Source organism: Mytilus trossulus, chromosome 10 (genome assembly GCF_036588685.1).
Source record: "Mytilus trossulus isolate FHL-02 chromosome 10, PNRI_Mtr1.1.1.hap1, whole genome shotgun sequence".
Lineage (NCBI taxonomy): Eukaryota > Metazoa > Mollusca > Bivalvia > Mytilida > Mytilidae > Mytilus > Mytilus trossulus.
Window position 1 is genome coordinate 34,913,604 of NC_086382.1, and position 12,391 is coordinate 34,925,994.

The 12,391-nt window shown below is 31.2% G+C and overlaps 1 protein-coding gene across 1 annotated transcript; it reads left to right on the forward strand.

Moving 5' to 3' along the window:
* Window positions 1-6,390: 6,390 nt before the first annotated feature.
* On the forward strand, window positions 6,391-11,972 carry LOC134686197 (carbonic anhydrase 1-like). Its single transcript, XM_063545871.1, has 8 exons — window positions 6,391-6,473; window positions 7,016-7,048; window positions 7,833-8,009; window positions 8,333-8,481; window positions 9,363-9,434; window positions 10,442-10,505; window positions 11,035-11,192; window positions 11,642-11,972. Exons 3-8 carry the CDS (start codon window positions 7,868-7,870, stop codon window positions 11,921-11,923), a joined length of 867 nt encoding a protein of 288 aa, XP_063401941.1. The 5' UTR covers window positions 6,391-6,473; window positions 7,016-7,048; window positions 7,833-7,867; the 3' UTR covers window positions 11,924-11,972.
* Window positions 11,973-12,391: the final 419 nt, after the last annotated feature.

Genomic DNA, 12,391 nt, shown 5'->3' on the forward strand with positions numbered 1-12,391 from the left:
ATTTTTATGAGAAAAAAATGTCTTTATTTCTTTTCATTGAATATTCAAATAAAAAAAGATTTTGATTCATATAAACATTTAATTAAAAATTTTCCTTTATTCATTACTCTATATTTTACTCCTTCACTTAACGCAGATAGTATTGTTCAATTTTGTCAAAAAAGATTGATAATGAATTATTCACTTGCAACTGTATAATTCGACCTTATTGAATTCATATTTATATGAACTTAAATTTAACCCTTTAGTCAGAGATGGATAACGCATACATTGTGCGTGTTTAATGATGTAATTAAGGAAAAGAATGTCAACATTGAAAGTGAAACAAAGGTAAACAAATTTGAGGTTTCTAAAAAGCTGTGGACTGCTTCGCTTTATCCTAAGTTAAGGTAATATTTGAGCATGTGGTTATTGATTTGGTATTGGAAATATGGTATTTTTAGATATTGATCGATATAAAATGTATTTTCTTTAAGAGTGTGCGTTATACACCGATGCTTTTAATTTTTTTTAAATTACTTGTTGAAATTACAACAATTAGAAATAAACACGACTCTTGACACGTATTAATACACATAGTTAATTTAACGGCATTTGATATCTTATCCTTAGACACGAAAAGTCTGTTATTCTCTATCTCATTTCAGCCAATAGCTGTTGCTGAATCCCAGCTGCATCATAATGCAACCAATCAGTGATAAGTTATTAATTCAAGATGGCGTGCATGTTGACTGAAACTAGTAGCTCCGCATCGTGTCGCGAAGTAATCATTTGATTGACTGATTTGATCAATAACATTCATTTTGATACAGGTAAACACGACGATTAACAATTATTTTAATATACAATATGAAATTAACCATACCTAAAATAAAGTACACACGAAACGAAGCTACAAATTATCAAGCCCATGCCCTGTAAATTGTTTACTTTATACTTTTTTTATAATTGGGATGAATGTTTTACATTGTAATAAATCAAATATGATAATTTGAGTCATATCGGTGAACATTTGACAGCTTTGACCCCCAAAGGTAAACTGAGTTTTACCAACGCTACAATATTTTGTTAATTTTGATGAAAACATTTTGTTTACTTATAAACAAGTGTAATGTTATTAGAATATATGAGAAATTCAGTTCAACTCTTGAGAATTAAAGAAAATAATGGTCATCAGCACATAAGCGTATTAGTGGTAATATGCAAAACGCAAAACGATAACTGATCACCTGTTACCTGATATCTGCGATTTTAAATATGCCAACCTTGTAAAAGCAAACACAAAAGTCAATTCCAGTTTCAATGTATTGATACATATGTTGACACCCATTAAAGAAAATAATGTACACTTGTATTTAAATTTTATGTTGAAAAATATATGAACCTGAAATGATATGTAGGTCAAATGTATCATTCGTTTCACTGGAAGTCTTTGTAAAACTTCTGTTTAGAATAAATTATAGAAAGCTTTTACATTTAAACATACAGATTCATTATTATATTATCACAAATACAGGGACGAAGGATTCATACTAAGTATTGACACTTTGGTTAACATTTCAGATTTTGGTCATGTGGCAAATATGTATATCACCGTACGGAAGTTTGTCTGTGAAATCTTAAACGAGAGAAGTAAACATGTCAAAGATTAACAACGAATAACCTACATACACTAAATCTCTATAGCTGTCACGTTCGGCATGTATTATGAGGATTTACAAAATGTAATAACATTCTTATACACTATAAAAACGACCACGCAACGCTACGCGTACAGAATCTTTCCCAAATCAACCACTATATGCTTATAGAAGCTATAAAGGATTTGTTATGGACCCTTAAAGGAAGCACACAGCCTTAATTTGAGCCACGTTAAAACAAGTTAGATGCCAAAATGATCGGAACAATGTCTAACAATCCATAAAAAAGGAGTTCACTCTCATTTAATAGGTTCTCTCTTTTACAGGAAGTTATAAGTCTAAAAAAAAGGTCCAGAAACTTGCAGAATATCATTTAAATTTATCCATAGTAATGATTCTTCCGTCAATAGTATTACACAGATAAAATAGATAGTCTGGTTGAGGTAAAACATGAAAAACAAGGACAGTAGAATCTTGAGTATAACAAGGAAAGTCTAATGACACACTCTAACTTTTCTTATTTGAACGAACTAACAGAAGGCCGTCCCTCAACAACGAGACTGGTTAAGGATGATACCATTTTATTTGACCCTTTCGTCATATAACGACTTCCATGAATTGAACTTCCATCCTTTCAGTTAAACAATTTTCGTATAAAGGTTCCTTTTTATTAAGCTTATAAAGTAAGACATAGAGTTACAAAACTACCGAACTCCGAGGAATTTTTAAACGTAAAGTCCTTGAATTGTTTTACATTGTCTTATCGGGGCCTTTTATAGCTGACTATATGCGGTATGGACTTTGCTCATTGTTGAAGGCCGTATTGTGACCTATAATTGTTAATGTGTGTGTCATTTTGGTCTTTTGTGGATAGTTGTCTCATTGGCAATCATACCACATCTTCTTTTTTATATAATTAAAAATTAAAACACATCACACGAACAAATAACAGCTTTAATATTCCTGAATTGGAACACACATTTCCTTATGAAGAAAATGTTTGATTAAACGTGTTTAAATAGGAACCTAAACCTTTTGCTAGTATGAAATTCGCATTCCGATGTGTGAACAAAAAAAACCGCACATAAAAGGTAAATATTTCAAAAATAAGGGTACATTGTGTTTTAATTTTAATCATTCTCCTAAAATACAAGGAAATAGGTTACAAAAAAAAACAACAAAGAAAAGGGCATATAGACAAAGCATATTATCAAAAACGAAAGACAAGATTAAAAAAAAATACAATAGCACAATAACACAATAACGGAATTTATATGCAGAGAGCGACACCAAATGGATATCAACAACAATAGACTAAAAACAAATAGCATAATAATTTTACACGAAATTAAAATGATAAACATCGTCAGCACCTATAATCTATACTTGAAGACCATTTTAAGCCATACACTTGATATTCCCTATACCTTTAAGCGAAACTAAATATGCTTACAACGATGTCTAATGCAGAGAAGCCCTTGTTTGGATTAAATACTAAATAACAACGCGAAAACCAAGTGCACATGAGTACATCTAGCTGGCCACGTGAATTAATTTACATAGAGCATACACTAATGTTATTCTTTAAGACGTTAATAAATCAAAACAAAATTTTCACATTTCCCTCCAAAGATTATTGTTAAACATAAGTCATAGTATTTATATTTTCCTTTAATCTATAATGATATTCACATATAGCATAAAACAATAATCTAAATTTAAAGACGTTTAAGTATCGAACGACAATCATTTCTTACCCATTAAATGGTCATAATGAAACATACGTCATTTTTCTTTCGTTGAAAATCAAAATTCATTTTAAAATATATTCAACTTTTTGGACACAAACTATTGCATGGTTTGCCATTCGGGTTTACTAAATACAGACGATTGTACTAGGGGATAGTCGATTCAAATATCCATATAATTGTCTGCGTGGCAGTTTTTGTATACAGTTTGCCTCTTATAAAGCTTACAAAATACCAAATGATACTGGTATTCATGATAAATATATAAAGTAAGAAGATAAAAGAGGGACAAAAGATACAAGAGGGACTGTCAAATTTATAGATTGAAAATAAACTGACAACGCCATGGCTAAAAATAAAAAAGACAAACAGACAAATAATAAGACAGAAGACACAAAACAAAAAGTTATCAAAGGTACCAGGATTATAATTTAGTACGCCAGACGCGCGTTTCGTCTACCTAAGACTCATCAGTGACGCTCAGATCAAAATAGTTGTAAAGCCAAACAAGTACAAAGTTGAAGAGCATTGAGGGTCCAAAATTCCAAAAAGTTGTGCCAAACACGGCTAAGGTAATCTTTTCCTGGGATAAGAAAATCCTTAGTTTTTCGATTTTTTTTTAGAAAACTAACGACTTAGTAACAGGAACCCACCAAAAACTGGTGTTGATCTCACGTGCTCTGGAATGGTGAGGTATGATTGCTTATGAAATAAGTATACGTTAGAGACAAAATGACAAAGTAATATAATTATAGATCACCGTAAAGCCTTCAACCATGATAAAACACATACAGCATACTCAGCTATAAAAGGCACCACAATGACAAATGTAAAACAATTCAAATAAGAAATCTGACAGTCTTATTCATGTACAGAACAATGAATCAAAAACAAAAATACACCTACAAACAACAACAACTGAATAACAGGATCCTGACTTGGAACACGCAAATGAGCCCATAATTCCATATACAGCTAAGTTCATCCATATTTTGTTATACCGATGTCGTAATACGCACAGACTGTCATTCTTGTATCTAGAGGTTGTACCGTAACTCATACAATAATAATTTTTATTAACTTTGATAGTTTGTCGTTAATCGATTTGTTTTGACAGAAATTACATTTTGATCTTGCAGAAGTTTTAAATAAGGTAATATAATTGGGAAAACGTGATAACAATTTTTATAAATTTATGCCCCGGACACCCTTCCTCTTGATTGTCTTTCTTAATGATCGCCCAAGCAACAACAAAAAACAAACAACCAACACGTAATTCATTTCAGGAATCTAAAGCGCTTTTTTTGCATTTACTTACATCATAACATAAGCGCTCAAAGTCGAACACTTGAAAACCAATGATGCATAAAACCAGAAACGCCGACGACGTATATAAAACAATATACCTAAATATACTAAAACCCATCTAAAGTCAAATATGCGTCAGGGAGTTGTAACCTTATTTTTTTTCCATATAAATAAAACCTTTTAGTTTAAACAGTATTTATTAATGAAAAATGTCAAGACAAATATTACAATGTTACTTAATTAAAGTTCAAATATGGGATTCGGAAACAAATCGGAAACCTTTAGAAACGGTTAATTTTATAAAGGTTTATTATTATTCATGTCAGTGCCGAAGTACTGACTACTGAGTTGATGATACTTTGAAGACATTCAGAAACATAGGACACATACGGTTGTGTAGATTGTCACGTGGATAGGATTCCAATAAATCATTAAATAATAACATGTTGTCCTAAATATGATAAGCACATTAACCCATTTTTAGGAACATTTTAAGATACAACTATTTGACATTAAACCCTCCAAATAATTATGTACATCTTAGAAGAACATTAACCGATTGTTAGAACATTTTCAGATACGACTCTTTAGCACTTAACCCTCCAGATATGTTCATATTAAGTGAAAATTTACCCATTTTATGAACATAATAGAAGAACACTTGCCCATTTTAGGATTATTAACCTGTTTAAGAACATTTTCAGATACAACTCTTTGATACTGACTCCTCGAGCTATGTTTTTTAAGACGTTAACAACCCGGACAACAATTCTCACTTTTCCCCTCAAATGATTATGGTCTATAATACATCATGTAATTATCATTTAATGACATTCATATAGAACGTAAAACAATAATCTAACTTTGAAGACGTTTACATATCAAACGGCAATCTTACCTTAACCTTAAAATGTTCATGATATAACATACGCAATATTTTCATGAGTTAACAATCTAATTTTATTGCCAAAATTTTTATCTAAATAGCCACAAATGGTATTGGAGATTTTTGTTTAATGTCTTTTCTTTTTCAAAAATAGAATCTTAGCATACAACGTGTTGCATTATTTGACTATATAAAGATAAATGTGTTCAACAGTTTTTCATTTTAAGCAAAATTCGGGAAAATATTTATCTAAAAATGTCGAACACGGAAATCGAAACTAGAGTCATGTTTTTGTTTTGCTGCATATTTATAGTTCTTGTGCGAGCAACAGAGGCGATTGAAGGTATGTTTGGAAATGAATTGCTAGAAGCAAAGGATTATTTGTATGCAATTGAATTGCCTCAAGCGATCGAAGGCATGTATGCACGTGAATTGCCTGAGGCAATTAAATGTATTTATGCAATTGAATGCATAAGGTGACTGAATGTATATATGCTATTGAATTGCCTGCAGTGATTGAAGGTATATTTGCCATTGACTTGTCTCATGCGATTGAAGGCATATATGCAATTGAATACCAAACGCGATTTAAAGATATGTTTACTATTGAATTTCTTTTTGCGATCGAAGGTTTGTATGCAATTGAATATGCCTGTAGCGATTTAAGTGATGTGTGTAATTGAAGTCTGACGCAATTGAAGGTATGTATGTAAGTATTTGAAGTGCCTGAGGTGATTAAAGGTATATATACAATAGAATCGCACAAAACTATTGAAGATATGTATGCAATTGAATTGACTACAGCGAGTGAAAATATATTTGTAATTGAATTGCATGAAGCGATTGAAGTGGTGTATGTGTCACTAATATAATTGCCCGAAGCGATCTAAGGTATGTATTCAATTAAATTTTACCTTTTAATGATACAGTTGATGAAGTTAATAAATATTTTATTACCAGTGATTACAGAAAGGAAATAAATGAAGTAAATATGCTACGGTGCATTTGATTTGCTGCTTTTTTACTTTCGTTGGGCTCACACATATCATTATGACAGACGCAATTGTCATGTTAAGAAAGTGTCTCAGTTAAAATTCTACAAAGATATAATTATTAGGTCGATTATAGAGAAAATTAATGTCTGTGTTTAAGAACAGTTAATATTACTAATACTTACTAAGAGTGGACTATTTAACTAATAACAAGAACCATTGGGATTGTTAGCCGGAATTTCCCAGTTTTTTTATGATTGGGAATTTTTTACTCGTCCGACATAACTTTGTGGATTTGAAGAATAAAACAATTGGACAAATAAACTTAGAGGTGAATGTTCTTCAAAATATCTATTTTTTCCAATTATTCAACTACTACACATTTTATGTATATCAAAAAACAGAAAAGTAATTACATCACATTGTATTCTCTTGTTTCAGATCTAAAATGGGGCTACTTTCAAGGGGCTATTCGTAAGTATATCATCTTAGAAAACACAAATGTAGAAATGCATGAATCCTGATTTGTAATTTTAGATTTGATGTTACAATGTTTTATAAGTTTCATACAACAGTTTGATTTATTAAAAGAATGAATCGATACCATGGAAGTATACATATAACGCTGCAATAATAAACAATTAATTTTTTTTTGCATTTTACTTCAAACGAAAAATGATCAAAGAATGTTCTATGTTGAAATATAAAATTACGTCATAAATATCATTCGTTCGAAGCACTTTTCTGTATTAATCTTGACCAGCAACGCTTAAATTAAAGTATATAAAAGCCAAGTTATGAAACATTTAGAAAGCTATATGACAAACAAGTAAATAAAATTAACCTGAGTTCAACTTTTTCCGAGAGAGACAAACATTAGGTCCTTTATAAGTTCAAATACATAAACTAACATTTAGTTTATTATATATCATGGATGTACTGCAGTTTTGAATACACATTGTATATTATGTATTCAAGGGAAAAATCGGTGCAAAGTTATTAAAATTGAGAATGGAAATGGGGATTGTGTCAAAGAGACAACAACCCGACCAAAGAAAAAAACAAACAGCAGAAAGCCTATTTAATTCCAATTTCTACAGCCTATTTAAGTCCAAAAGCCTATTTAATTCCAATTTCTACAGTGAAAAAAAAGAGGTCACACATATAAAGTAGAATACTGATATTCATAGTTATTCTAAAAGTTATTAAATGTTTTTTCATCTTTGCAAAATGACTATATAGCTATTCTTTTTTTTAGCACCGCCTTTTTGGTCTTACTTAGAAAACTCTGAAATGTGTGCTAGTACTATGCAGTCCCCTGTTGATATTAAAACAAACGATGTGGTCACAAACAACATCATTGAACCATTTGATCTCTCAGAACTTACAGAAACATCAGGAATAAAAATGGAAATGACCAATACTGGGCTGGCAGGTATTAGAATTTGAAAAGTAGACAATTATCTCTTTTCTCTATTGATTTAGACATTTTGCCACTGATGAAAAGAAATCTGGTTGTCTATCAATTTCATCCCTATATTTAAGATAAAATTCTATGTCCGTTCTAAATTAGTACTACCTATTTTATATTCTTTATTTGTTATTGGTTTCATTTGCCACTAACTTTGTTTTAGCTCTATAATTCTTATTCCGCCAATTCTTACAACATGTACAAAACATGTTCTTTTCCTTTAAGATTTATGTACGCAAATTATCAATGATGTGTTACTTTTTTCATCTGTTATGATTTTTTTACAGTTAATGTAGACTTTCCCGATTACCAGCCAACAATTCAAGGAGGGGGTCTCCCAGGGCCCCACAAACTGTCAGGATTTCATTTCCATTGGGGACGTAACAGTGGACGGGGTTCTGAGCATACCATAAACGGATATAAGTTTGCAATGGAGGTCAGTAATAGTTTACAGAGTTGGTCAGTCGACCAGTAGTAAGTTTCAATTCAATTAAGATAAACGTTTATTTATGAATACTAGTACAATACAACCTATATATTGACACACATTTTATTTTCGAAATCTTTGAATACACACTTTTTGTATTTTCAATGAAAGCAGTACTCTTGCAATTATCAAAACATTTGATCTGGCATAAGCAAAATTTGTTGCCAAAATCGTATATGTGGTTCTAACAATTGCCACACGATTCTCTTTGTCTCACAAATTTTGAATGTCTTTTTGGTACCGTCTGACTTTTTGATGTAAGCAGTGTATGTAACACAAATTTATTCCAACGATCAAAAACAACTGAAGCATGCATGCTAGTTGTTTACATATTGCTATTAAGTTTTCGATAAGCATGCATGATTTATTATTGATTCAAAATATTAACTATTCAAACATTAAAGAACTTGTATTTATTAACTTAAATTGCATATATACATTCCTGTTCAAATTAAAGAAAAATATGTACTGGTTCCTGACTTAAAAAAAAAAAAAAAAGGGAAAAAAACAGAACGGCAAGAACGAATTTACGAGTAACCCAATCTAAGAAACTGAGGTATAAGAAAAGTTCACATCTCCCTTCAAGATTATTAAGTTCTTCGCCTTAATCATAGAGGCATTCAACTGAAGAAATGCAAAACACATTCATGGAAAAACTGTTTGATAAATTGCTGGCTTCTGGTTAAAAATCTAAATACAAATCCATGTGTATCAAGATAAAGTTCAAATTAAATTTACATTTTTTTTGGTTATTTAATTAAAGTTAGTACGTAATTGAAAAGTTTATGAAATCAGTTGAATTGTAAAAGCGTCTGTGTTTATAATTCTAGGCTCATTTTGTGTTTCTTCCAACAAACGATGAAGCAAAAAACTTTGCAGCAGTGCTTGGAGTAATGATTTATGTAAGTTATATGAGGTTTAGCCAATACTTGTTAATACATACAACAGTTTGTAATCATAAAAATATTATTTATTTTAGATGTAGAAAAAATTAAAATCATAACAATTTCAGGATGTTTACTTATTCCTTTACCATTCTTAGTTCAACTTAGTAAAAAAAAAATCACTAGAAAATAAGAAAAATCTGAAACAACGGTCATTTTGATATGAAGCAATCTGTTATGCGTAAACAAAAGGTTATTAATACAGAAATAAGGAGATACAATATGATTGTCAATGTGACCACTATCCACCAAAGTTCAAATAAAGTGAATGTCAGAAAACATAGACAACCGTAGGGCTTTCAACAATGAGAAAATGACATACCGGTTGTCGGCTGTTAACCATGAAACAATTCAATTGAAAAAAAACTAATGTCCTCATTTATAATAATCATGTTTTGAAGAATAAATATGCAAGACAAGAACCAACGGCAACCATTGAATTACAGGCTCCTGACTTCAGTCATTTTTATAACTGCTACGAATTCTGCTTACAGTGGCTTAAAATTTGATCAGCCTGTGCTCATACGGCTTAGTAATGGTTATTTACCTGTACATATCAACATTGTACTGGGGCATGTTAATCGAAGCGCTGTTAGGACTAAGACTTTACCTGATATCAAATATTATCGTAGAACATATTGTCTCTCAGGCAATATTGTTTTAAGCAATTCATCAAATATGTCTTCACTTGGAAAATTAACTATAAAAGTGTATTAAGGGAGAAGTATAAATACTGTGTTTGGTAAAAGACCGCTTAAGTCGATCATAAATCTATTCTAATTTCTTCCTCGAACAGGTCTTATGACAGACCCAGGGACAGCTTAAAAAAACTAAAAAAGTTATGAAACAGTACTGAATTGACCGCAAGCAAACAGAAGACACAAAAAGTATTAATGTTATTCCAAAATAAAATTAATAATAATGTCTTAGTAATCAAAATTAATGTACGATTGTTATCTTTTCAGGCTGGCAGTTACAATCCAAATTATGAACAAATAGTTTCTAAGCTCAAAGACATAAGAAATAATGGTAAGTTGATAGTATAAACATCAATTATTAACTGTTTACGGAAATAAAATATCATAATGAAAAGACAGTTTTTCGATTGTTAACCCTATTAAAAGACCATACAAAAGACCAAAGAAAAAATACAAAGGAGATATTCAAAATATGTCGACGATAAAATGAAGATTCAGTTGTTAAATGATACATAAACAACGGCAACAAAACAATACAAAGTCATTAACATCAATAAATCGCATAAGAACTTTAAATGGTTTTCAAGTTTCAGAACTATAACATGCGCGGAGTCAATACTGTTAAGGACGACAACTTGATATATGAGGGATGAACAGGAGGTTTATTTATATTTATATCACTTGCACCCTTTACGTGTCCGTCTAATTTATCCTTCTTTCGCGCTAAATTTTTTTATCACAAAAAATACATTTTTTTTTGCATCATTTGCATAAATGAACATGTTATTCTCTATTGAACGTACTTACTTGTTCTGAACTGGTAAAAATATTCATCCTCACCTCCTTTAAACATTCCGTAGGTGATAAGGTAGTCTTGGACAACTTTCCAATTATGGATCTGTTACCGAAAACCACAGGCTGTTGGTACAGATATTGTGGGAGTTTAACCACGCCCCCGTGTACAGAGACTGTAATATGGACTTTGTTTGAAAATAGCATTTCTATATCAGAACACCAGGTAATATTTATCGACAAAGACCCAAAGTTGACATTTTCAATGAATCATTTCTCTATTTAATGTATTTGAATAATGGAAAAAGTAAAAATTATTAACATTTAAGATTATATGGGTACACACACATTTTTTGAACAAATGTACAAAAGAGAAGATTTCAGGTATCTGTGTCGTGACTGGGCTTCATCTTTAGCACATAACCAACAACTATTTCGGCGGTAAATGTAATAATCAATATGTTGTCACATCAAGTTAACAACTAAACATTACATCTGAAAAATCTTACAAAATCAAAACGAAAAAAATAGAAAGAACAAGCAAATTGAAAACAAAACGTTATAATATAATTAGTAGATTTTAAACAAAATGCAACGATCGAAAACACTTGAATAGCCAAACAATATAAATTGAACGGAAAAAGGGACAGTTATATGCTTATTTAATTCTTGCAGTTAAACGAATTCCGGGAATTGATGGGAGAACCAGACGTATTTACAGAAGGGGACAACTATATAGTGGATAATTTTAGACCCGTACAGCCGTTGTTGCAACGCAAAGTTGCATTAAGCTGCCCGTGCAGTAAAAGGAATCCTTTTAGACAAAATCTTCGAGAAACACAGGATTACGGTTGCATCAACCATGAATACGGGTTCAAGAGGAACCATCAGACGTACTCTCCTTATTCATCTGGTTCAGATATTTGTCAATTGTTTGAATATTTGATGCGGAAATAGTTTGTCTATGATTTTTGAACTACCATAAGATGCAGAAAGATGACAAGAGAACAAGGCAGACCAGTTATCAATAAAAAATAATTTATTGTAATTTTGTTTTTGTGTCCAAAAACTGTATTCAAACTTTAAATAGATAAGGGAAGATGTGGTACGAGTGCCAATGAAACATCTCTCTGGTTATTCAGTTTATAACTAGATGAATAAGCTATTGGAATCCTGTCGGAGTGTATCGCCGCGATATAGCCTTTTTGTGCTAATGCGGCGTAAAGCAACCAACAGTCAATCCAGTCGGAGTGTGGAGATAATTTTTTTTATCTCTGGCTTTGCATATTTCTCTGATTATGATTGGGTTACGCATGTCGTTAAAAACAAATATTCTCGGATACTGTAAGCCCATTTAACCGGACGTTACGACAAATGTTCCCATAACCTAGATTACTTCACTGGCGTTTTCCTTAGTTTCATGAA

Bases quoted from the DNA above. Each gene is read 5' to 3' on its own strand.
- LOC134686197 (XM_063545871.1), top strand. From the start codon at position 7,868: ATGTGTGCTAGTACTATGCAGTCCCCTGTTGATATTAAAACAAACGAT. The intron at 8,482-9,362 runs GTCAGTAATAGT...TTATAATTCTAG, and splicing joins GATATAAGTTTGCAATGGAG to GCTCATTTTGTGTTTCTTCC. The intron at 9,435-10,441 runs GTAAGTTATATG...TTATCTTTTCAG, and splicing joins TGCTTGGAGTAATGATTTAT to GCTGGCAGTTACAATCCAAA.